The sequence below is a fragment of the Nycticebus coucang genome, chromosome 4 (genome assembly GCF_027406575.1).
Source record: "Nycticebus coucang isolate mNycCou1 chromosome 4, mNycCou1.pri, whole genome shotgun sequence".
In the NCBI taxonomy this organism is placed as follows: domain Eukaryota; kingdom Metazoa; phylum Chordata; class Mammalia; order Primates; family Lorisidae; genus Nycticebus; species Nycticebus coucang.
The window spans coordinates 71,989,103-72,014,194 of NC_069783.1; the positions used below are offsets into that span (position 1 = coordinate 71,989,103).

General features: G+C 44.5%; 1 protein-coding gene across 3 annotated transcripts; it reads left to right on the forward strand.

Moving 5' to 3' along the window:
- Positions 1–165: 165 nt before the first annotated feature.
- On the forward strand, positions 166–25,090 carry CCT7 (chaperonin containing TCP1 subunit 7). 3 transcript variants are annotated; one of them, XM_053587840.1, is made up of 12 exons: positions 166–321; positions 4,388–4,541; positions 5,492–5,598; positions 6,875–7,000; positions 8,180–8,232; positions 8,846–9,017; positions 19,815–19,979; positions 21,648–21,836; positions 22,517–22,614; positions 23,013–23,145; positions 23,616–23,822; positions 24,729–25,090. In XM_053587840.1, exons 1-12 carry the CDS (start codon positions 316–318, stop codon positions 24,948–24,950), a joined length of 1,632 nt encoding a protein of 543 aa, XP_053443815.1. In that variant the 5' UTR covers positions 166–315; the 3' UTR covers positions 24,951–25,090. The 3 variants fall into 3 exon arrangements, with proteins under 3 accessions (XP_053443815.1, XP_053443817.1, XP_053443816.1); XM_053587841.1 differs by lacking the exons at positions 166–321; positions 4,388–4,541; positions 5,492–5,598; positions 6,875–7,000 and adding an exon at positions 7,662–7,680 and having other exon boundaries at positions 8,184–8,232; XM_053587842.1 differs by lacking the exons at positions 166–321; positions 4,388–4,541; positions 5,492–5,598; positions 8,180–8,232 and having other exon boundaries at positions 6,939–7,000.
- The last annotated feature ends 2 nt before the right edge of the window (positions 25,091–25,092 follow it).

Genomic DNA, 25,092 nt, shown 5'->3' on the forward strand with positions numbered 1-25,092 from the left:
CAGCAAGGACCTTACCGTCTCAAACTCAAGCGCGACCAACACGCGGCGACCCCGCGATAGCTAGCGCCTCCCGCTAAACTCCCACTCTAGCGGCTAGAGCGTCTCCCAAGGCCCCACCTCTGGCTCTTCTAGCCACACACGACTCTGTGGTAGCGAACCATAGAGTGCCGGAAACGGCTAGTTCTCTTCCGTTCCCGGTTCAACGGCTTAGCGAAGCTTCTGGGGATTTCTGCTGCGCGGGGAATTGTGGGTTGCTGGGCGGCCCCAATACAGAGAAGAGAGGAAGAGTAGCGGGCTGCTGAATTGGCTTCCAAAATGATGGTGAGTGTGTCTCGCGCATCCGCTGCCATCCGCTGCCATCCGCAGCCATATGGCCGGCGGCTGGCGCTGCCCGACTGGCGTCCTCCATGTGGAACCCTCTTCTTTCTCTCTGTCGCCTCTGTTCTTGTCCGGACCTCCAGCCTATGAGCGACCCCGGCCCCCCGCGGCCTTGCTGGGCCCGAGCACCGAGCCAGAGCCGTTGGCGAGGGCTGTGCGTGGCTCGAGGGGAAACTGTAGTCGGGCTGGTAGGGTACTACAAGTCCCAGGGTGCTTCCGAGCTGAGAACAAAAGTCGAGGATCCTCTCCCGCCGCAATGGGGACCTGGGAAACGAGTACGGTTCAGTAGTGCTTACGAGGTCGGCGGTCAGACTTGAGAGTCCAGGCTGTCCTGAGAAGTGCGGACTGTAAAGATGTGTGGTTCTCAGAACAGGCGAGACAGCATAGGGACTTTATGTTGTGCCCTTCCCAGGGACCCACTGTTGTCCCTTGCTGTCCCCAAGCCCGTTCGACGCTGCACGCAAGGAAACAGACACCTGCGCTAGTACTTTTAATTCAGTCAGTCGCTCAGTCATTAAATAAACGCATAGTGAGGCCTACTGAATGTACCAGGCCCTGCTGGTTGCTGGGTGTGCAGACTCTCAGCTAGGGAAATGGACAGGGCAGATGAGGACACTGAATCAGAGGTCGGAAGATCCGGACTCTGACTCTGTTGACATTAGGCAGATTTTTCAAGTCTGCAACCTACCTCTGGGTCTCGTTTTCTTAAAATTGGAGCAGATGGGGTGCGGGATTGCTATGAATCTTGGAGGCTTCTAAAGGGCTTCCTGTAGCTCTGTTTTGTGCCACCCCACCCCCACCCCTTTTGTTTCTCTCACAGCTGTAGAGACCCTTCCGTGGATCTCAAGCCTAAGTGCTATCTCCTAGGCTGCTGCTGGGTAGGGCCAGCTTCTAAGCCTTAGCATCTAAGGAGTTGTTTGTTGGCAGAACTCTGACTGAGATATTGTGTACTTGGCAGTTCACTTGGTCATTTTGGCCTATTAATACTGCTCAGTTCTCTGTTCCTTTCCTGCTTCCTGCAGTTTCTCCCTGTTTTGATAGATGTCATACTGATGTCTGTGAGGTGTTCCTCACTTATACCTAGGGCACAAGCTGTTCCTCAACTTGTATTCATGGTAGAAGAAACTTGACATTTGTCTGTACTCCGTCTCCCCTTTATTCCTCCAGCATTGCCCTTTTTTCCATCCATTTTCAGCATTACCTGCCCTGTTGAAGTTCTCTTCATCTTCTGTGCAGAGGCAGCATAAGCATAGTATAGCAATTTGAGAGGAAGGGCCCTGAAGCTACACTGAATGCCTAGATTTGTAACATATAATGTCCCTAGCATATGTCTCCTGTTCTGCTAGGTGGTTGCTTGCTCCTTTCATTCCCGTAATCTATCCTGCTGCAAAGGCTTCCATAAGAGCTTTAGTTGTCTTTCAAGGAACTGGGTCGGAATCAAGATTCTTGTGTGCAATGGTAAAACCCTTCACCAAGGGGCTTCAGACCACAACACGTGGATTTTCCCTGAACTGACCCTTGCTGTGTCAGATTGACTCAGTTTCTCTGTTGTATCCATTCTTTATTATCTCTTTTCCATTTTGGAATGTGAAACTACTATCACCGAGAGTCTTCCTGTTGTCAGATTAGTCCATCATATTCTAGAAGGCTTCTGTAATTGAAGGAGAGGTAAAAAGTCTCCCCAAAACCTCAGTCCTGTGACTTTGGTAGAGAATGTGCTTCCTTGTCTTTGTGGTGTTGAATGCTATGTGTTTTGACATATATACATCTGGTCTTGTTTTATTATATCCAGTACTGAGCTTAAGTTTTAAAACTAAGTTTTAAAGTAGGATAAATAGAAAGGTTATGAAGCTAAAATTCCTAAGCCTTCCATGGTACCCTTGGCAGATTATTGGATTCTGCTATGAGGAACAAAACTGAGTGAGATTGAAAGTATCTGAGGGATAGGAGCTGGGTTTTCCGTAGCAGTACCTGCTAGTAGAAGAGGGCCCAGCCTGCCATTTCTACAGAGCCTGCAATGCACAGGGGACCCGGGGACTATGTGGCCAGCTGCTTCCAAGCCCTTCTTTCTTTGTACTTGAGAATTCTCAGTGAATTTGGTGTCACCATACTGCCATTGCTTTTCCAAAAAAAGTCAAGAAGCCAGTGCTTATTTTATGGTTTATGTCAAGCACTTTTAAGTAACAGTTGAATTTTCAGCACCAAAGCTGCTAAACGTTGTTTCAAGTGTGGCCAAATCCTGGCACTCTGCAAATGAAGGTTACAATGGTTCTTGCCTTTGAGAAACTCCTACTTAAAGATAGATGGTGAGGCAAAGGTTGTGAGCAAGTGGAAGCAAAGAGAAAGAAATCCCCTGTTTATTGCAGTAGAGAAAACTTCTTGGAGGAATTGGGGCCTGACGAATTGCTGCCCTGATGGTAAGAAAGTGGTTTTGGTAGAAAATGGTGGGATGGCTCTTGTAGGTGGGGGAACAATTTGTGGGTGGAACTAAAAAAATATACAAAAGCACTGATTGGATAAATTAACCTGTTGAAGAGAGAAGAACCTGTTGAAGATGAAAGGAAGGAATTGAGATCAATCAAGTTGGTTGTTAATTTAAGTTAGAAGACTCCTTTTAGGGCAGGTTGGACCAGAGAAGACTTGAGGCTGTCATAAGGAATGGTTTAGCAGTACTGAGTGATGGTGAAGCCTTTCAGGAGACACATCTTTTCCTTAAAGAGGGTACATTCTGTTTCTCACACAGAGTTAGAAACACTTCAGAAGACTGGTTCATGAGCTCATCTCTGAAGGATCAGTCTTGGATACCCAGAGAAAGAGCTCTGATTGGCTAAGTTGAGAAGTTACTCTCTGTGCTAATGGTCACTGGAGCAAAGATAATCTGAGCAGGCTCCTTAAAACAAACAAGTGTAGTCCAGGTGCGGTGGCTCATGCCTGTAATCACAGCACTCTGAGAGGCTGAGATGGGCGGATCACTTGAGTTTAGGAGTTCCAGACCAGCCTGAGCCAGAGTTGAGATCCCTGTCTCTAGTAAAAATAGAGAAATTACCCAGATAATTGTGGCAGGTGCCTCTAGTCCCAGCTACCCAGGAGGCTGAGGGAAGAGGATCACTGGACCCCATGAGTGAGGTTGCTGTGAGCTATGACTCCATGGCACTCCAGCCTGGGGCAACAGAGTGAGAACTCTGTCTCAAAAAAACAAACAAAGACAACAAAACAAATAAATATGAATTAGTGACTCTGGGAGTTTATGAAATATAAATAAATAAATAAAAACAGGCAAGTATCCCTGTCTTCCCAGAGTTTCTAAAGCAAGTCTGCAAGCCCTTACAGGTATAGTGACTGCTCTGGAAGCCAGTGCAAAATAGAGAAAAACTTTGGGGTATCTGATTGGAAATAGTCACACAGAAGCTTTACTGAACCAGCGTGAGAGATAGAAATATTACTGTACGAATTAGATTTGTCATTTTGTGAGGCAGGACAAAGATGCTGTTTGTTTCTCTGCCTGTTTTCTTCCACTCCAATTGAAGATCATTGACAAAGCTGCCTGCCTAGGCATCTCCAGGACAACACCTCAAGCTGTTGGCATCTTGCATTTTGCATCAGTGCCCCGTCTGCTTTAAGATTGAACTGTAATAACAAGAGCAGTGGATGTTTTGCTGGGGGTGGGGGGTGAACACTGAGCAGGGCCTGCTTCCTGTGTTATGACCTTACCATGGGAATTAAGGTCAGAAGTTGAAAAGTTTATGTTCATTTAGCTGGGCACTGATGAACATATGGTTTGTTCTACTACATCAGTGCTTCTCAGACCATTTTCCTGTCTAGCATAGTTGCAGGGTATGCTGTGATCTTGGTGGTATTCTGGAGATAGAGGCCGGTGGGGGAATATGGTTTAAGGCGGTCTCCAGATAATTCTGTTATAGGGGAGGTGGAAGCATTTTTCCTCTCTCCTCCCTACTTGAATTTCATTGTAATAAATGATTATTAAAAGCAATTTTTCTTCCTTCTCCAGCCCACACCAGTTATTCTGTTAAAAGAGGGGACTGATAGTTCTCAAGGTATTCCCCAGCTTGTGAGTAACATCAGTGCCTGCCAGGTGATTGCTGAGGCTATAAGAACCACCCTAGGTCCCCGTGGCATGGACAAGCTTATTGTGGATGGCCGAGGTAAGTCTGTAGAGTTTCTTAGGCCTATATGCATGAGAGGATGTTCATAGGGAGTGTTTGGGATTAGCACAGGTTGGCATCAGAAATCCCACTGTTTTTAAGATCTCTAAGGGACTGCTCATTCTGAAGCAGTTCCATTTCATACCTTGTCCTGAATGCTGAGCCTTGCAGGAATATATGGGAGACACTGGGCTCAGGAACCTGTTATGTACATAGAAGGTATGGCTTGGAAACATGAAATAGAACCATCTGGAGTTGCCTATGGTCACTCCCATTGTATCATGTTGTCAAGACAAAGAGAAAATTTTCCCTTATGTTTTACTGTATTAATTGATTTGTGAGGGTGTCAGCTTGTTAAGAATATCTAAGTGGTTGCTCTTATTTTAAAATACACCGGAGCTGGCAGGTTTGAACCCAGCCAGGAGCTGCCAAACAATGACAACTACAACAACAATAACAACAAAAACAGCCAGGCGTGTGGCGTGCACCTGTAGTCCCAGCTATTTGGGAGGCTGAGGCAAGAGAATCACTTAAGCCCAAGAGTTTGAGGTGCTGTGATCTGTGACTCCATGGCAGTCTTACCGAGGGCAAAATAGTGAGACTCTGTTTCAAATATATATATATTTGGGACAGATATATATATATATATAAATATATATATATTTGAGACAGAGTCTCACTATATATGTATTTTTTTTCCTGCATCCAGTTGAGCTATATTAATTGCTATTCAAAGAAAATTGGAAGCCTGTGGTCTTTGAAAGCTTGTGACTTTAGATAGTACTTTGTACACACAGCTAACTCTATGTAAAATCAGATCAGTATTCATCTCCTGTAATCTTGCCATGAATCCCTCTGCCCTATCCCAATAAAGTGTACATGGACTCCAGGTCCAACTAGAAGACAGAATTTAAGAAAGGAGCTTTAAACTTTTGTTTGTTTCTTTTAAGGCAAAGCAACAATTTCTAATGATGGGGCCACAATTCTGAAACTCCTTGATGTTGTCCATCCTGCAGCAAAGACTTTAGTGGACATTGCCAAATCTCAAGATGCTGAGGTAGGAAAATCAGTTTTATGTTTAAATGGAGGTTGAAACACATGCTTTCTTGTTTGGTTACTCTCCTCTCATTTCCTTTTCTTTCTTTTTTTTTTTTTTTCTCTCGAAATGGAGTCTCACTTTGTCACTCTGGTAGAGTGCTCACAGCAACCTCAAACTCTTGGGCTGAAGTGATCCTCTTGCCTTAGCCTCCTGAGTAGCTAGGACTACAGGCTTCTGCCTCAAACACCCAGCTGTTTTTAGAGATGGGGTCTCACTCTTGCTCAGGCTGGTCTTGAACTCCTGAGCTTAATCAGTCTACTGCCTCTGCTTCCCAGAGTGCTGGGATTATAGGTGTGAGCCACCATGCCCAGCTCACTCTTCTCTCTTAAAAGCTTGTTTTTTTGAGATGGAGCCTCACTTTATTGCCTAGGCTGGAGTGTAGTAGAGTCATCATAGCTCACTGAAACCTCAAGTTCCTGGTCTCAAGTCGTCCTTCTTCCTAAGCTTCTTAAGTAGCTGTAACCACAGGCATGTGCCACTACACTCAGCTAATTTTTTTGTTGTTATTGTTTGTTTGTTTTATTTGGCCGGGGCTGGGTTTGAACCCGCCACCTCCCGCATATGGGGCTGGCGCCCTACCCCTTTGAGCCACAGGCACCACCCATAATTTTTGTACTTTTTATAGAGATGGGGTTTTGCTATGATGCCCAGGCTAATCTCAAATTCCTAAACTCAAGTGATCCTCTTACTTTGGCTTCCCAAAGTGCTGAGATAACAGGTATGAGCCACCATTTCTGGGCATTTCTTGGTTTTCTTAAAAGTTCTTGCTCTTTTTGTTTCTCATTAGAAATAGGGTACAGATCCCATCACAGAAAAGGATCATCTAAGAAATACTAGCAAACCAGTAATCTGTTCATTCTTTTTTTTTTTTGAGACAGAGTCTCCCTTGGTCACAAAGATTGTCGAATTCATCACAGTGCCTTGTACATAATACATGAGTTCTCAGTTAATTCATATGTGTGATTTCACTTCCTGAGAAAATTTGATTGCCCAGGTCAGTCCCCTTTGGAGATTGGGTCTGGAAAATTAATTTTGTAACCCAGGATTATTTGACATGATAGATACCTACTGTCACCTTCTTTCTACTTGTTGCAAAAACATGTTCTTCCAGAAAAAAGCTTGACACCCATTCAAATAATGTCTAGTTTAAATGGATAGTGTGACTAAAAATGGAGTTTCAGGGCTTAATTTCCTGAATATCAGAAAATGTTTATTTCTTATTTTCTTCTTCCAGGTTGGTGATGGCACCACCTCAGTGACCTTGCTGGCTGCAGAGTTTCTGAAGCAGGTGAAACCATATGTGGAGGAAGGTTTGCACCCCCAGATCATCATTCGAGCTTTTCGCACAGCCACTCAGTTGGTATGGGAGTACTGGTTAACCTGACCTGTGCCCAGCTTTCTTTACATTTTTCTTATATTTTTCCTAGCATGTGGAAGGATTGGGCTATAGGGTTCTTTGAGCATTTTGTAATTTCTCCTTAAGAATCTCAGTTGTACTATTCAGTAGCTATTTGATAGGATGTATTAATCTCTTTAAGCTTTAGATTAGAGTTAGCCTGATAGATTATGATGTAGATAGATATAGGTTCTTAGTAAGGGCTATTTTTTTCTTTTTTTTTGTAGAGACAGAGTCTCACTTTACCGCCCTCGGGTAGAGTGCCATGAAGTCACATGGCTCACAGCAACCTCTAACTCTTGGGCTTATGTGATTCTCTTGCCTCAGCCTCCCGAGCAGCTGGGACTATAGGTGCTCACCACAACACCCGGCTATTTTTTTGTTGTGGTTTGGCCGGGGCTGGGTTTGAACCCGCCACCCTCTGCATATGGGGCCAGCGCCCTACTGACTGAGCCACAGGTGCCGCCAAGTAAGGGCTATTTTTATTTTTATCAAGTACTTCATGCAGTACATCTTGAAGCCTAGGTATTATTCACTGTTTAGCCTGCATTTTGTAATCTAAGCAAGTTACTTAATCTCTCTAGGCCTTTCTCCCTTTGCTGTCTCTGTTTCAAGTGGGGACATTAAAATGAGTTCATACATGAGTAGTTTTGAAAAAGATAAAATTTGTTTTTTTTTTTGTTTGTTTGTTTTTGTTTTTTTTGAGACAGTATTACTATGTCACCCTGGGTAGAGTGGTGTGGTGTCACAGCTCACAGCAACCTTAAACTCTTGAGCTTAAATGATTCTCTTGCCTCAGCCTCCCAACTAGCTGGGACTACAGGCGCCCACCACAGTGCCGGGCTATTTTTGTTGCAGTTGCCACTGCTGTTTTAGCTGGCCAGGCTGGGTTCGAACCTGTCACCCTCGGTTTATGGGGCTGGTGCCCTACCCACTGAGCCACAGGCACCGCCTGACTTAAGGCATTTTTTAAGTTATAAGTTTTACATTTTTCTGAGCTATAAGTTTTACATTTATAGGAGCCAGAAATGTTGTTTTAGCTGTATAGTAGAAATGTTTAAGATTTGGAAGTAGAGGGATTGGGATCCATTTTAGCAGTTTATCTTTAGCATGAGAGACTCATTCAACTTCTGTTCTTGGCAGGCAGTTAAGAAGATCAAAGAGATTGCTGTAACGGTGAAGAAGACAGATAAAGTGTAAGTTTGCAGTGGGCTTTGTCAGAATCTTAACTTCCTTTGGCCAAAGTGGATGCAGAAGCATGATGTAATCCCTGTCAGGGCCTGGGCTGCTTTGCTCTTTTTTTTTCTTTTGGAGACAGAGTCTCAGTATGTCGCCTCAGTAGAGTGCCATGTTTTCACAACTCACAACAACCTGAAACTCTGGGGCTTAAGTGATTTTCTTGCCTCAGCCTCCCAAGTAGCTAGGACTACAGGCTCCCGCCACAATGCCCAGCTATTTTTTGTTGCAGTTGTCATTGTTTAGCTGGCCCGGGCTGGGTTCGAACCCACCAGCTCCAGTGTATGTGGCTGGTGCCCTAACCACTGAGCTACAGGTGCCAAGCCTGCTTGGCTCTTAAGAGACCCTTGGCTGTCCCCTGGCCCACATAGCACAAAAGAGGCTGTAGACTGTAGTTGAAAAGCTATTATATGTGAAATCTTTGACTGCAGTTACCATCTGTCACTGATAATTTGCCCTAAAGATACAGAAAATTGAAGAGGGCTGAGTGTAGAGGCCTCCACATTGCAGTGGTATCAGATAAGAGAGGTTTGATTTTCAAGACCTGATACAGCTTCTGCCCTTGTGTCTCAGGGAGCAGAGGAAGCTGCTGGAGAAGTGCGCCATGACTGCTCTGAGTTCCAAGCTGATCTCCCAGCAGAAAGCCTTCTTTGCTAAGATGGTGGTTGATGCGGTGATGATGCTTGATGATTTGTTGCAGCTTAAAATGATTGGAATCAAGAAGGTACAGGGTGGAGCCCTAGAGGTAAGCTTGCCTCCCTAGATGATTCCTTTGATATTGACCCTTCAGACAGCTTCATATGGGAGGGAGAAGGGCACATATTACAGTTACAGAGAAAAATGCGTGTTGGTTAAGAAGTCAGACTTGGGCTTTTTTTCCTATGCTACTGGACATGCTGTAACTGTAGATACACTTAGTAACCTCTGTGGATCTTAATTTCCCTGTCAGCAGGATAAAAAATTGGACTGGGTGGTTTTCAGAATTTCAGATTCTTTTCTTTTTTTTTTTTGAGACAAGGTCTCACTGTGTGGCCCTGGGTAGAGTGCTATGGTGTCACAGCTCACAGCAACCTTGAACTCTTGAGCTTAAGTGATTCTCTTGCCTCAGCCTCCCAAGTAGCTGGGACTACAGGCGCCTGCCACAATATGTCCAGCTATTTTTTGGTTGCAGTTGTCACTGTTTGGCAGGCCCATGCTGTATTCAAATCCGCCAGCTCCCGTGTATGTGGCTGGCGCCCTAGCTACCAAGCTGCAGGCGCTGAGCCAGAATCTCAAATTCCTTGTTTGTTTTTGATTTTGCAGTTTTTGGCCAGGGCTGGGTTTGAACCTGCCACCTCTGGCATATGGGGCCAGCACCCTACTCCTTTGAGCCACAGGCGCTGCCCCAGAATCTCAAATTCTTTGTATCAGTTTGGGGTGGGTGGTAGGGCTAGCTCTGGTAAGTTATATATGCACTCTCAGTTAATAAATCCCAACGTACTTCTCAGTCCACTTTTTACTCCCAAGTGATGTTTTTCCTTATTTTATTCCTCTAATGTGAATAGAGGATACATAATTCAAACTATGTAATAAAAGGGCCTATAGTAAGTAATAAGTGTTCCATACATCTTCTCTGATCCATATGCAGTCACTATTATCAGTTTGTATGTGTGCTTTTCCAGAATTATTTTGTGCATATCTATGTATGTAAATACTGTTTTTTTAAATAGAAAAGACTGCTTGCAATATATAGCATTCTATAACTTGGTTTGTCTCTTTAACAACCTGTGTTAGAAATTGATCTGTATCAGTTTGTGTGCCTCTTAACTCAGTGCTGTCCAATAGAACTTTCTGTGTTGGTGGATCTGTTAACATATCTGCATTGTCCAACGTGGTATTTACATGTGGTTACTGAGTATTTTTTTTTTTAATTTTTTTTTTTTTTTTTTTTGGTAGAGACAGAGTCTCACTTTATGGCCCTCGGTAGAGTGCCGTGGCCTCACACAGCTCACAACAACCTCCAACTCTCGGGCTTAAGCGATTCTCTTGCCTCAGCCTCCCGAGCAGCTGGGACCACAGGCGCCCGCCACAATGCCCGGCTATTTTTGGTTGCAGTTTGGCCGGGGCCAGGTTTGAACCCGCCACCCTCAGTATATGGGGCTGGCGCCTTACCCACTGAGCCACAGGCACCGCCCTTTTTTTTTAATTGTTTTGGATTCATTAAAGGTATAAAGAATTAGATTATACTGATTGCATTTGCTAGATAAAGTCCTCTTACAATTGTGTCCCATCCCTAAGAGGTGTTCCATACACTGTGGCCCCTGTCCCCTGCCCTCCTCCCCTTTCCCACTTGTTCCCTATCCCCCCGGACTCCCATGATCTTCTTGAGCTGCTTTTTTTTTTTTTTTGTAGAGATAGTCTCAGTTTGTCACCCTCGGTAGAGTGCTTTGGCGTCACAGCTCAAAGCAACCTCCAACTCCTGGGCCCAAGCGATTCTCTTGCCTCCACCTCCCAAGTAGCTGGGACTACAGGCACCCGCCACAACGCCTGGCTATTTTTTTGTTGCAGTTTGGCCAGGGCCAGGTTTGAACCCACCACCCTCCTGTATATGGGGCCCGTGCCCTACTCACTGAGCCACAGGTGCCGCCCTTCTTTTTTTTTTTTTTTTTTTTTTTTTTTAAGACAGAGTCTCACTGTGTTGCCCTCGGTGGAGTGCTGTGACATCACAGCTCACAACAACCTCCGACTCTTGGGTGTAAGTGATTATCTTGCTTGGCCTCCCAAGTTGTTGGGACTACAAGTGCCCACCACAGCACCTGGCTATTCCCCCACCCCCACCCCACTTTGTTTTTTCTTTTTTTGAGACAGAGCCTCATGCTGTCGCCCTGGGTAGAGTGCTGTGGCATCAGCAACCTCCAGCTCCTGGGCTCAAGCGATTCTCCTCCCTCCGCCTCCCAAGTAGCTGGGACTATAGGCACCCACCACAACACCTGGCTATTTTTTTGTTGCAGCCGTTATCGTTTGGTGGGCTTGGGCTGGATTTGAACCTGCCAGCTCAGGTGTATGTGGCTGGCACCTTGGCTGCTTGAGCCACAGGCACCGAGCCATTCCCAGCTATTTTTTATCGCAGTTGTCATTGTTTAGCTGGCCCAGGCTGGATTCAAACCCACCAGCCCCAGTGTATGTGGTCAGCACCCTAACACTGAGCTACATCTGGGTGCCTCGCCAGATCACGTGGTCTTTGTTTTTGCTTCTGTTGATATGGTGAGTAATGTTTATGGAATTGCATGTTAAATTGCATCCTTGGGATTCAGCCTGCTTTGTTGTGATGAATGATTTTTTTAATGTGTAGCTCTGATCGGTTGGCTAGGATTTTATTGAGAATTTTTGCATCATATTCATTAGTGAAATTGGTCTGAAATTTTGGGTCTTTCCTGGTTTTGATATCAGGGTGATGTTTGCTTTGTAGAACATGTTGGGGAAGAGTTCTTCCTTCTCAATTTTTTGGAATTATTTCTGCAGAATGGGTATAAGTTCTTTGAAGGTTTGATAGAATTCTGGTGTGAAGCATCTGAACCAGGGCATTTTTTTGTTGGGGGATTTTTTATTATTTCTTTGATCTCAGTTCTTGAAATTGATCTATTTCTTCTTGGTTAAGTCTAGAGAAGGGGTGTGATTCCACGTATTGATCCATTTCTTACACATTGTCAAATTTCTTTTTTTTTTTTTTTTTATTTTGGCCAGGGCTAGGTTTGAACCTGCCACCTCTGGCATATGGGACCGGCGCCCTACTCCTTGAGCCACAGGCGCCGCCCACATTGTCAAATTTCTGAGCATAGTTTCTTGTAGTACTCAGAGATGATCTCTTGTATCTCTGTGGCATCTGTTGTTACTTCCTCTTTATCTTTTCTGATTGAGATTTTACTTTTCTGTTTCTAGTTAATCTGGCCAAAGGTTAATGGATTTTATTTATTTTTTTGAAAAACCAACTTAATCTTTCATTAATTTTCTGAATGGTTCTTTTGTTTTCAATTTCATTAATCTCTGATTTAATTTTGGTTATTTCTTTTCTTCTGCTGGCTTTGGAATCAGATTGTTCTTTTCTTTCAAATTCCTGAAGATGGTTGATGAGTTTGTTGATGCACTCTCTGTTTTTCAAATATAGGCATCTAATGTAATAAATTTCCATCTTATAACTGCTTTTGCTGTATTTCACAGGCTTTACTAACTTGTCTTCATTGTTGTTATGCTTGAGGAATTTAACAATTTCCTCTTTTATCTCTTCCTGAACCCAACTGTCATTCAGCATAAGGTTGTTTAATTTCCAGGTCCTTGTGTGGGGATGAACGTTTAGTTGAGTTCCACCTTTATGGCCTTGTGGTCTGAGAAGATACAAGGTATAATTTCTATTCTTTTAATTTTGCTAAGATTTGATTTGTATCCTAGGATGTGGTTGATTTTGGAGTATGTGCCATGGGCTGACAAGAAAAATGTTTATTCTTTGGCTTTGGGATGGTATGTTCTGTATATGTCTATTAATCCCATTTGTTCTAGGGCCACATTTAAGGTCTTTGTATCTTTGTTTAGTTTCTGTTTAGAGGATCTGTCCAGTTCTGTCAGAGGGGTATTAAAGTTTTCTACTATTATGGTATTATGGGATATTATATTGCTCAGACCCATCAAAGTCTGTTTCATAAATCTGGGAGCATTTAAGTTGGGTGCATAAATATTTAAAATTGAAATGTCATGTTGTATTGTTCCTTTCATCAGTATAAGGTGTCCATCTTTGTCTTTAGTTGCTTTAAATCCACTTGTATCTGAAAATAAGATTGTAACCCCTTCTTTCTTTTGATTTCCATTCGCTTGAAATACTGTTTTCTATCCCTTAACCCTGAGTCTTGATGTGTCCTTCAAGGCTAGGTAGGTCTCCTGAAGATAACATATGGATGGCTTGTGCTTTTTTATCTAGTCAGCCAGCCTATGTCTCTTCAGTGGTGAATTCAGTCCATTGACATTTATTGAGAGAATTGATAAGTGCGGTGGAGTTCAATTCGTCTTATTTTGTGGAAGTTCGTTGTGTAGTTTTATCTTTGTGCCATTGTGGAAGCTAAGTTTTGTTTTGTTTTTTTTTTTGTAGAGACAGAGTTTCACTTTATGGCCCTCGGTAGTGTGCCATGGCCTCACACAGCTCACAGCAACCTCCAACTCCTGGGCTTAAGCGATTCTCTTGCCTCAGCCTCCCGAGTAGCTGGGACTACAGGCGCCTGCCACAACGCCCGGCTATTTTTTTGTTGCAGTTCGCCGGGGTCGGGTTTGAACCCGCCACACTCGGTATATGGGGCCGGCACCTTACTGACTGAGCCACAGGCACCACCGGAAGCTAAGTTTTGACCTTTAGCTTCTGAGTGTTTACTTTGCTGGTGGCCCATTGTGATGGTCAGGGTTGAGAATAGGTCTAAGTATTTCCTGTAGAAATGGTCTTGTACTTATACATCCGCAAAAGATTTGATTTTTTTCATCCATTTTGAAGCTTAATTTAGCAGGATACAGAATTCTGAGCTGAAAATTGTTTCTTTTTAATGTTCTTCTGGCTTGGAAGGTTTCAGTTGGAAAGTCTGCTGTGGGGCCAGGTGCAGTGGTGGTTCATGCTTATAATCCCAGCACTCTGAGGGGCTGAGGTGGGTGGATTACCTGACCTCACAGATTTGAGACCAGCCTGAGCCAGAGCAACACCCACCTCTAAAAAGAGCTTGGCCTTGTGATGGGTGCCTGTAGTCCCAGCTACTTGGGAGGCTGAGGCAAGAGAATCGCTTAAGTCCAGGAGTTGGAGGTTGCTGTGAGCTATGACAACACGGCACTCTACTGAAGGTGACAAAGTGAGACTCTCCAAAAAAAAGAAAGAAAAGTCTGGTGTCATCCTAATGGCTCTGCCTCTGTAGGTCAGTTGGCACTTACTCCTGGCTGCTGGAAGAATTTTTCTTTCATCTTGACTTTGGACAGGTTCATTACAATGTGTCTTGGAAAGGCTCTGTTTGCGTTGAGATGACCCAGGGTTCAATAGCAATCTGAAAGGAGTGTGTCGAGGTCTTTAGTAAAACTTGGGAAGTTTTCATTTATTATATTCTCCAATAGGACTCCATTCTCCTTCAGGAATCCCTATTATTCATATGTTTGAATGTTTCATGGAGTCTCGTAGTTCTCTAACTGCCTGTTCTGCTTTCTCTTCTTTTCTGCCTCTTTAACTACCTGAGTTAAACTTTATCCTCTAGCTCTGAAGTTCTTTCTTTTCCATGGTCTAACCTATTTTTGATACTTCCTACTGCATCTTTACATTCCCTGTCTCCTTCATTTCCTTAAGATCTGCCATATCCTTTCTGTATTTTACATATCTCTCGTCCAACTTTTAGTTCTATCTTTCCATTTTCTCTTCCATTCCTTTAATTGTCTTTATCGTCCATATTTTAAATTCCCTTTCCGTCAAGTCCATTAATTCTTCATAGATAGAGTCTTCTCCAGCATCTGCCTCATGGTCCCTTGGTGGTGTTCCTCTGTTTTGGTTTTTCATGTTGCCTGAATTTTTCTGTTGGTTCCTCCTAATGTGTTCTTTTTTCTTGTTCATCTCTTTGTCCTCCTTTTTCCTTCTCACTGCCTCCTTTGCTTCAAATTATCTTGTCTTAGAGGTTAGGTCTTAAAGCAGCCTCAGCCTGCACAAAGCCAAACTCTTCCTCATGGCCAAATAAACAGAAGTCCTTGATCTTGATGACAATATGTTGCAATATGTCACCAAGACACCAGGTGGCAATGTGTTGTTTTTTTTTTTTTTTTTTTTTTTTTTTCAGGAGACAGCACAACCAGCAACCTTATTCCAAACTTAGTTGCCTTTGGTGATTGCCTGGTTGTTTCCTCAGCATTCAGACCCTGCTGGATTGGGATCTTAAAGTTCACAAGAATCCTTCAGGGACAGATCTCACAGTGCCTCTTGACTCCAGTTCCTGTGGGGTGTGGGAGTCTCTCAGCCTGTCCCAAGAGTGGAGTTCTGATCCCAGCAGGTGTAATTAAGATGACCATGCTTGGGTGGCGCCTGTGGCTCAAGGAGTAGGGCGCCAGTCCCATATGCCAGAGGTGGCGGGTTCAAACCTAGCCCCGGCCAAAAACCAAAAAGAAAAAAAGATGACCATGCTTTAGGCCCCTGCTAAGACCTTCCCACAATGGCAGTCCACCCTCCCCTACCCACCTTCTCACTGTGGCTACCTCAGCAGCCACCAAGCCTATGGCAAATCCACTCCAACCGGCATTCAAATCTGTATACTGGTTGCTATATACTGTTTGAGTCCACCCACTCTTCCAAGCTTTCCACTCAATGTGCACTTTCCCCAACAACTGAAAACTCTCTGGAAAGGCTTCCTCCCATCCAGGACCTCTCTGGAGGGCCAGCCCATCCCAGCTGGTCACAATCACTTGCCTGATTCATCAGATTTCTACTGCTCCAGATCATACACTGTATCCAGCTTATCACCTCCTCACTGTGCTCCCTGAGCTATGACTCTGGGTGAGGTCCTGGCAGCAGGTATGGCTAGGTTCTCTCTCTCTTCCCCAGTCATTCTAGGAGAGCTCAGATGAATGATCCTTCTGGTTTGCCATCTTGTTCTGCCCCCGTACTGAGTAGTTTTTTACCTCCCACCTCTTCCTACTTAGATAAACCCTTAGTAAGATTAGACTGGGATGCACTAAATTAGGGATCAGAATTAATAATGCAGAACTAAAATGCAGCTAATGGAACTAAGGACCCGAATTTTCTTTTCTTTTCTTTTTTTTAAGGACACTATTAAAATTTGCTTTAATACTTCCTGGGGCAGGGGGGGGAATCACACTTTTAGTGAATGAATGAGAAACATTTTTACAGTAGTAGTAGGCTGTTATTTTTATCTACCATGCCATGAATTCATAGGGAAGAGGTTCCAGTAGCTCAGGGAGGTACCTTGCCATTGAATGTGACAAAGCGTTGATTGACTTGAATTCATGGAAAATAGGTTCCCGCACCTTGCATCACTGTTACATGGGATCTGTTGGTTATTCTATGTGCTGTGCTGTACAACTATTATGCCATGAATTCATGGGGAATAAAGAGGTTTCAGCACCTAAAAACATGGGTCCATTGACACTCCTGTGTGTTATGTTATATGCTTATTATGCCATGAATTCATAGGAAATGGGTTCCAGGAGCTCAGGTTCCTTTCCATTGGTTCTCACAAAGTGGGCTTCTCTGGGTGGAGCAGGCTGGTGCTTAAGTTGAACCCAGGTACCTTTCTCTTTGGCTTTCTTTTTTTCTGATCATTTTTCTTCACACATTTCAGGAGCTATCTCATCTCTTAGAGTACTTAATATGCTCAATACAAACATTAATCCTCTTGGCAAGAATCTTGCCCTGAACTTGTTTGTTTACAACAATGCCAACAGAATGCTGGGTAACATTGTAGACTTCCAGTCTTGCCATGGTAACATTTGTGCGGCATGCCTTTTGAAAAGTACCCATTCCCTTGATGTCTACAATATCACCTTTCTTGTAGATTTGTATATATGTGGCCAAGGAAACCCTTTCCTAAAAGGCCTAGAGAACATGTATCAGGTGCCTCTCCTCTTTCCCTTTGTGTTTGTCATTTTGGTGAATTACTGGAAGATGGAATCTCTGAAAAGCTAAATTTAATGTCTTTAAATAGCAACTATCTGGAAACATTTTTCAATAACTCTATGCTTTTAACCTTTTTATTATATCTGGTCTGCTATACTTCTTCTATTCCTCAGTGACCTCAACTGAAGTGATATGAACAGAAGATCTACTTGAAATACGATAACCTGGTCCTTCCCTTTTTGTTTTTTGAGTTTTACCCCCTAAAATTTTATTGTCACTTTTTTTTTTTGCAGTTTCTGGCCAGGGCTGGGTTTGAACCCGCCACCTCCAGCATATGGGGCCAGCGCCCTACCCCTTTGAGCCACAGGCGCCGTCCAATTTTATTCTCACTTTGGCATTCTCCCACCTGTTATGGTATATGTCAGATCAGTGGGCTGAAGTTCCCATCATTCTTCTCTCTCTCCCTCTCTCTTTTTTTTTTTTTTTTTTTTTTTTTTTTGAGAGCGTTTTGCTGTCTTGCTGTCTTGCTCAGGCTGGTCTTCTGAGCTCAAACAATTCTCCCACCACAGCCTTTCAAAGTGCTGGGACGACAGGTGTGAGCAACCATGCCTGCCATACTCACCGCTTTAGTAGAAGTTTTTCATCTTTTTATTTCCATAAACCCTTGAAATTAGGTTAATATCCACTAAACTGGGGATCAGAACTAATAATCTTATCTGGTGAAAAAGCCAGGGACTCCCAAGTCACACTTGTGTTTTCTCTACATGGTTCCACGTTCATTAAATGTATGTCAGACTCCTAGTATAAAACCTTACCCAGAGGCTCAGCGCCCGTAGCACAGTGGTTACGGCACCAGCCACACGTACCAAGGCTGGTGGGTTCGAGCCTGGCCCGAGCCAGCTAAACAACAATGACAACTGCAACCAAAAAATGGCCGGGCATTGTGGCAGGTGCCTGTAAGTCCCAACTACTTGGGAGGCTGAGGCAAGAGAATCGCTTAAGCCCAAGAGTTTGAGATTGCTGTGAGCTGTGACGCCACAGCACTCTACCAAGAGTGACATATGAGGCTCTGTCTCAAAAAATAAATTAATAAATAGAAAACCCTGCCCAGAATTCAATAAATGGTGGTGGTAATTACGTAGTTATTATAAAAAAAAAAAAATTGCCACACCCCTGGCCTAATTTTTGTGTTTTGGTAGAGACAGGATCTCACTCTTCCTCAGTCTGGTCTCTAACTCCTGAGCTCAAACATCCCTCCTGCCTTACCCTCCCAGAGTGCTAGGATCACAGGTGTGAGCCACCATGCCTGGTCTTTATTATCAAAGTTAACTGAGAACTTCATGATCTTTATCTTTAGTCTTCAGCATCTCCCCTAAGCTTCCTGCTCCTGTATCTAACTGTTGTTGAATTCATTATCTAGTCCTCTAACCCTGTAGTGTTTTCTTTCTTGTAACAGTTGGTATTACCACTATTTATTCAATCCTTTAAATCAGAAATGTAATGTCATCCTTGAAAACCTTTCTGACACAATCCCCACAACTTGTTAATCATGATTGTCTCATTTGTAATCTACTAATTCACTAATTATTTCTTGAATCTGTGTCTTTTTCTCAGCACCATTGCCGTTCCTCCACTTCTACATCCCCTAAATCCACGTGGGGTGAAGCCTTCTAAATTGGCCTCTTCCTGCTCCCCTCTTCCTCACTGACTGGTTCCCCTAATCCTTTACATTGTAGCAACTTCAAATGGTTTTTCATCCCCTGATTCTACAACACTGCCTCCCATATCTGAAGAACCACCCCCCTTTCCCCTTTTCTCTTTTTCTGTTTCAGGCATCGCTCTCCTTAGGAGGCTGTGAATTTGAATGAATGCAGGAATTGGGGATGGATTCTGTTCACCAATGGGCTGCAGTATTGTAGATTAGAATTGTGATGAGCACTTGCAGAGAACCTAAAGGTCATTTAACTAAATACCCTTTTTTATGTGTGAGAAGTGCCTTGGTCATTTAGTAAGAAAAATATCTGAGGCCAGGAACAGTGGCTCACACCTGTCATTTTAGCAGTTTGGGAAACTGAGAAGAGAGCATTGTTTGAGCTCAGGAATTTAAGATCATTGTGAGCAAGCGAGACCCTATTTCTACTATTTAAGAAGTAAAGTTTAAAAAATTAGAAAAAGGGGCGGTGCCTGTGGCTCAAGGAGTAGGGCGCCAGCCCCATATACCGAGTGTGGCAGGTTCAAGCCCAGCCCCAGTCAAAACTGCAAAAAAAAAAAAAAAATTAGAAAAAGATTTAATATTTGAATTAATGGTAGTGCTGAGTCTTGAGTACAGTGTGGTTTGTCTTATGCTCTGCTGTTAAATCCAGCCCACAGGAAGCTCTATTAAGGAACAAGGCATACAAACTAATGCTCTAATTCTTATGACCACTTGGCTTCATCATCTGGAAAGCAGCATCTAGGCTACGGCACACATGCAGTGGTGGTTGTGTGTGTGTGCATCGTAGGTAGAGGGGTGTGAAGGTGTATGCTTAGGAGACTAGAGGTTCCGGATTGGTGCACAGAAGGGAGGAAGTTTGCACAGTTGCTGCCTTATTCATAAACACCTGGCTCCTTTTCTGGTGCACTATGTGTATCCATTGGTAAGTGCTTAAGAGGTCAGTCTGAGGGGACAGTACAGACAGGCCCATCCCAACCTGAATGATTTTCCTTATGTTAAAGGGATAGCTAAAAAATGTTTTGTGTTACTTTGTTTGAAAAATTGATTTGTCCCAAATTTTATGATACTGGAAAAGCTTTGATACAATAGTGAAATAGAGAACATGATTAACTTTTTCAGGCTCATAGGAGTGGGCAGGCATTAGCCCAGCAAATCACTATCTTGAGTTTATTTCATGCACATACTAACCTGTTGAACTGTTTGTTTGTTTTTTTAAACAGGATTCTCAGCTGGTAGCTGGTGTTGCATTCAAGAAGACTTTCTCTTATGCTGGATTTGAAATGCAACCCAAAAAGTACGATAATCCCATGATTGCCCTTTTAAATGTTGAGCTCGAGTTGAAAGCTGAAAAGGATAATGCTGAGATCAGAGTCCATACAGTTGAGGTAGGCTTCATTTGCTGGCAGTAGCATGGAAATAGACAGCTTTCTGGGCCAGAAAGCTTGGGTTTTTGTGTCTGTCTTCGACCCAGTTCTGCTTCTTAGGCTCTTTGTGGACTCCTTTTTCCTCTTGCTTCTCTGAATGTGGATATCTTATATACCAGGCCAACTTTTTGGGTTTTTTTTAAGACAGAGTCTTACTGTGTCACCCTCGGTAGAGTGCTATGGAGTCACAGCTCACAGCAACTTCCAACTCTTGGGCTTAAGCGATTCTCTTGCCTTAGCCTCCCAAGTAGCTGGGACTACAGGCACCCACCACAGCCCCCAGCTGTTTTTTGGTTGTAGTTGTCATTGTTGTTTGGTAGGCCTGGGCTGGGTTCGAATCCACCAGCTCCAGTGTATGCAGTTGGTACCCTAGCCACTGAGATACAGGTGCTGAGCCCAGGCCCACTTCTTTTCTCACTCTGTTCTCTTCCCTAAGTGATACTCTCCCTGAATAACCTCGAACTGAGGAAATTTAGATAGAGAAGATCTATTAAAATGTTACACTATGGGGCGGCGCCTGTGGCTCAGTGGGTAAGGCGCCGGCCCCATATACCGAGGGTGGCGGGTTCAAACCCAGCCCTGGCCAAACTGCAACCAAAAAATAGCCGGGCGTTGTGGCGGGCGCCTGTAGTCCCAGCTACTCGGGAGGCTGAGGCAAGAGAATCGCTTAAGCCCAGGAGTTGGAGGTTGCTGTGAGCTGTGTGAGGCCACGGCACTCTACCGAGGGCCATAAAGTGAGACTCTGTCTCTACAAAAAAAAAAAAAAAAAAAAAATGTTACACTATGCCCTTGGGAATGGGGTTGGCAGGGGCTCTTCCAGGTACACAGCCTACCCAGTATTTTGATTGCCCTTATTTGTACTGGTGTTGGCTCTTCCCCCATGCAAGGGTTTCATGCTGCAGGGACAGGTGTGCTCTTTTCATTGCTGTTACCAAGGCTGCCTCTGAAGGCAGGGTAGCAGCATCACCCAGCTGTGAGTGGCTCTTAGAAAATAAGTCCTGAGCACAAAATGGCCTTTGGAAGAGCAGTCTTATCATTGGGAAGTGCATGGATATAGCACCCTTAAGGAGGCTAGAACTCAACCAGGCTAAATGAGTTCGCACATTATGTCAGTGGCAGCTTTGGCGTAGCTCCCAGCCCAGGGGTTTTCTTTTGTGTTTGGAAGTTTTAGTTGGTTAATAAGTTATCTTATAGGGTTCTTGTTTGCTGGGACTGAGGAGCAGCTATTTTCTTTTACCTTTGCTAATTATTGGGTAAATTAGCTTTTTTTTTTTTTTTTTTGAGACAGAGCCTCAAGCTGTCATCCTGGGTAGAGTGCTGTAGCATCACAGCTCACAGCAACCTCCACTCCTGGGCTCAAGCGATTCTCCTGCCTCCACCTCCCAAGTAGCTGGGATTATAGGTACCTGCCACAATACCCGGCTGTTTTTTTTAGTTGCAGCAGTCATTGTTGTTTGGCGGGCCCAGGCTGGATTCGAACCCTCCAGCTCAGGTGTATGTGGCTGATGCCTTAGCCATTTGAGCCGCAGGCGCTGAGCCTAATTTAGCATATTTTAAGGAGTATATGTTTTACCCTACCCTATATGCCAGCCTTTGAAAGCATTCTGATTGTTTTCTGGGTCTCTGCAGGATTATCAGGCTATTGTTGATGCTGAGTGGAACATTCTTTATGACAAGTTAGAGAGGATCCATCGTTCCGGGGCCAAAGTTGTCTTGTCCAAACTCCCCATTGGAGATGTGGCTACCCAATACTTTGCTGACAGGGACATGTTCTGTGCTGGCCGAGTACCTGAGGAGGATCTGAAAAGGACAATGATGGTAAGTAAACTTTCACAGGCTGCTTCTTGGCCTTTGTGGCCTGGGAGGGGTTTTCATTCACCCCTGTTGTACTGGAGTGTGCTGTCAGCTTGGTGTGTAAATCCAGCCCTGTTTGAATAACTCTTTTTAAAGTCAGGAAGCACTCCATTCCCATTGTGTGTGTCCACTCAGTGACACAAAATGCTTTAAAGTTAGTCTAACCAGAACAAGTAGGGAAATCCAGTTTGTGAGAGAACCTAGCAATAATATACGATTAGCTGGATGAACTCAAGTATTGGTGCTTCCAGTGAGATGTTTTCCTTTTGTTGAGCATCTCACACACACCAAAAAAAAAAAAAAAACGCTTTTTAGGGGTAAAGTATTGCTCCAGAGTTCAGTCACTGGGCCCAAAGCCACCCTAGTTTTGGGGGGGAAATATAAACCAAATCGAGGGGACCCCTATCTTCTTTTAACTAGGGCTATTTGACCTTTATATGTTTTAGTTCTTTTTTTGTTTGTTTTCTTCTTACTCTCAGACCTGGAACTCAAGGGAAAGGGCATTTTCCCTTGTCCAGTGCAGAGAGCTCTGGGACACAGTGGCAGAGTCCAGCATGGGAACTGGCTTTGACACTCAGTGACAGGAAGCTGCCTGGCTTCGTTATGTACCTTCGCTGTTAGATCTTGCCTTCCTTGCGCCTTAGGCCTGCGGAGGCTCAATCCAGACCAGTGTGAATGCTCTGTCAGCAGATGTGCTGGGTCACTGCCAGGTGTTTGAAGAAACTCAGATTGGAGGTGAAAGGTGAGCCATGGGCATGGGCTGCTGTAGAGTGAGCTCACAGTATCTACCTGGGCCTAGCCTTCTGCCATCTTTTGGGTATGGTATACAGCTTGTACTGTTTTTTTGGGTTTTTTTTTTTTCCAAGGTCTCACCTTTTGGGCATGAAGAGCTCAGATATTTAGAGTGTTGCAGGAGACAGGAAGACCTCATTGGGTCTAAAGCCTGACCCCACAATCTTTTATGCCTTAGTGGTGCAGCCCTAGAGCTTTCCTAGAAAATGTCTGTAAGTTGGGATTGGGCAGCCTGAGTGAAGAACATAGAGCAGCTGCTGGGTGCTAGGAGGGCTTGGTGGTGAGGACACTATAGCAAGATGGTGGCAGAAAGGAGTTCACATGTGTACGATTTGATCCTGGTCATAGGTACAATTTTTTCACTGGCTGCCCCAAGGCCAAGACATGCACCTTCATCCTCCGCGGTGGTGCCGAGCAGTTTATGGAGGAAACAGAGCGGTCCCTGCATGATGCCATCATGATTGTCAGGAGGGCCATCAAGGTACTGGGCCCATGGTCTCCTGCCTGCACAGCCTGCTCTTCTTCTTAGCTAATCAGACCCTGTGTTTGTGTGGTGATTCGTTCCCTATGTAACCTGCCTTACCTGGGTGGTGTGGTGGGCCTTGCTTTGCCCTACAAATTGAAGAGAAACTGAGCTTCAGTCTCTCGAAAATAGGTCATGCTTCCTCAAAAGCTAAGATTTGTTCTTGTTAACAAACTGGAGCTGCTATAGCCAGCCGTCCCAATGATTGTGCTAGTACTCTCAAGGTGATCTTAAAGATGATCAGAAATTATAAGGTTCAAGGTTCCTAGGTTGAAGTTGGCATGTGCTAGATAGACTGGGGCCATATCTGGTCTTCTGGGGCTTGGGAGTGGAGACAGGAACCATTCTATGAACTAGAGCACGCTGAGTGGCCCAGTTTGGAGGTTTGACCAGGGGCCACTTAGACTGAGATAGTCTGGTCTCTGCAGAATGATTCGGTGGTGGCTGGTGGCGGGGCCATTGAGATGGAGCTCTCCAAGTACCTGCGGGATTATTCAAGGACTATTCCAGGAAAGCAGCAGCTTTTGATTGGGGCATATGCCAAGGCCTTGGAGATTATCCCACGCCAGCTGTGTGATAATGCTGGTTTTGATGCTACAAATATCCTCAACAAGCTGCGGGCTCGGCATGCTCAGGTGGGTCCTTTGTCTCCTCAGGGTTGAGGGATTGATGGGAGCATGGGGCTAGATTCTGAGTGTGCACACTCAGCCCAGGTGATAGGCTAGAACTGCATCCAGTACCAAGTAACTGTCATCTCTGAGGTCAGAGGGGAAGCCATGGTGCCAGGACTGGAGGTCTAGGGCATCTTCAGCGCTCCTACCAAGAGTATGAGAGCTCCTTACGGTGTGGTGAGAGGAACTCTGCAGCCTTCTGCCTAGAGGAGCACATGCAGAGCGTTTTCTTCATGTGGTGGTGAAGCACTCCAGGGCCTTGCTGACCTGTGGCCCTGCTGTGGCTCCACAACCTTCAGGTGTGATCTTGGGCTGGTTACTTCAGCCTCTAAAAATTCAGTTTCTCTGTTTGTTAAGCAGATATGTTTAAGTGCCCAGCACTGTGACAGCAGCACTTGGTGAATGAACTTGCTTCTGGGCTGTTAGGACTTTCAGCAAGTCACTTTTCTATATCGCAGCTTTCTCATCTATAAAATGCGGTTTAATTTAAGCAGTGAAATGAGGGATTGGAAAGTGTTTTGGAAAGTACCATTCTTATTTTTCTTGAGCACTCATACATAGTTCAGTTACATGTAGTCCTCAGATAACTTGAGGGTGTGGCCTCCCCAGAACATAGCAGCTTGCCCAAGAGAGGGCCTAGAGCTTTTGTGTGGTCATTTTGTCCAGGCTTGGAAGGGAGTGCTTGACACAAGTAGGGGTGCTTCTAGGTTCCTTGAGTGATGCCATGGGAAGATACTGTCTTCCTGGGGCAAACACAGTCAGGTTCAGAGTCTGAGGATTCCTAACAGTCTGAGTCTTTTGGAGTACCAGCATACAAGAAAGAATTGAGCACAGTTCCATATTATCTCCCTTTTTTTCCTGTTCTCTCAGGGAGGCACATGGTATGGGGTGGACATCAACAATGAGGACATTGCTGACAACTTTGAGGCCTTCGTGTGGGAGCCTGCTGTGGTGCGGATCAATGCCCTGACAGCAGCCTCGGAGGCGGCATGCCTTATTGTCTCCGTAGATGAAACCATCAAGAACCCCCGCTCGACTGTGGACACTCCCCCAGCAGCTGGCCGGGGCCGAGGTCGTGGCCGCCCCCTTTGATGGGCCACACCCATCACATGACTGGCTGGTTGCAGGGTGCTGTTGTTCTCTCTGGCTTGGTTAATAGGTGTTACAAGGAAAGGCTAGTAATTGACCCACTCTGTTCTCACTGGAGGTTATTTAAATAAAACTTAAGACTTAG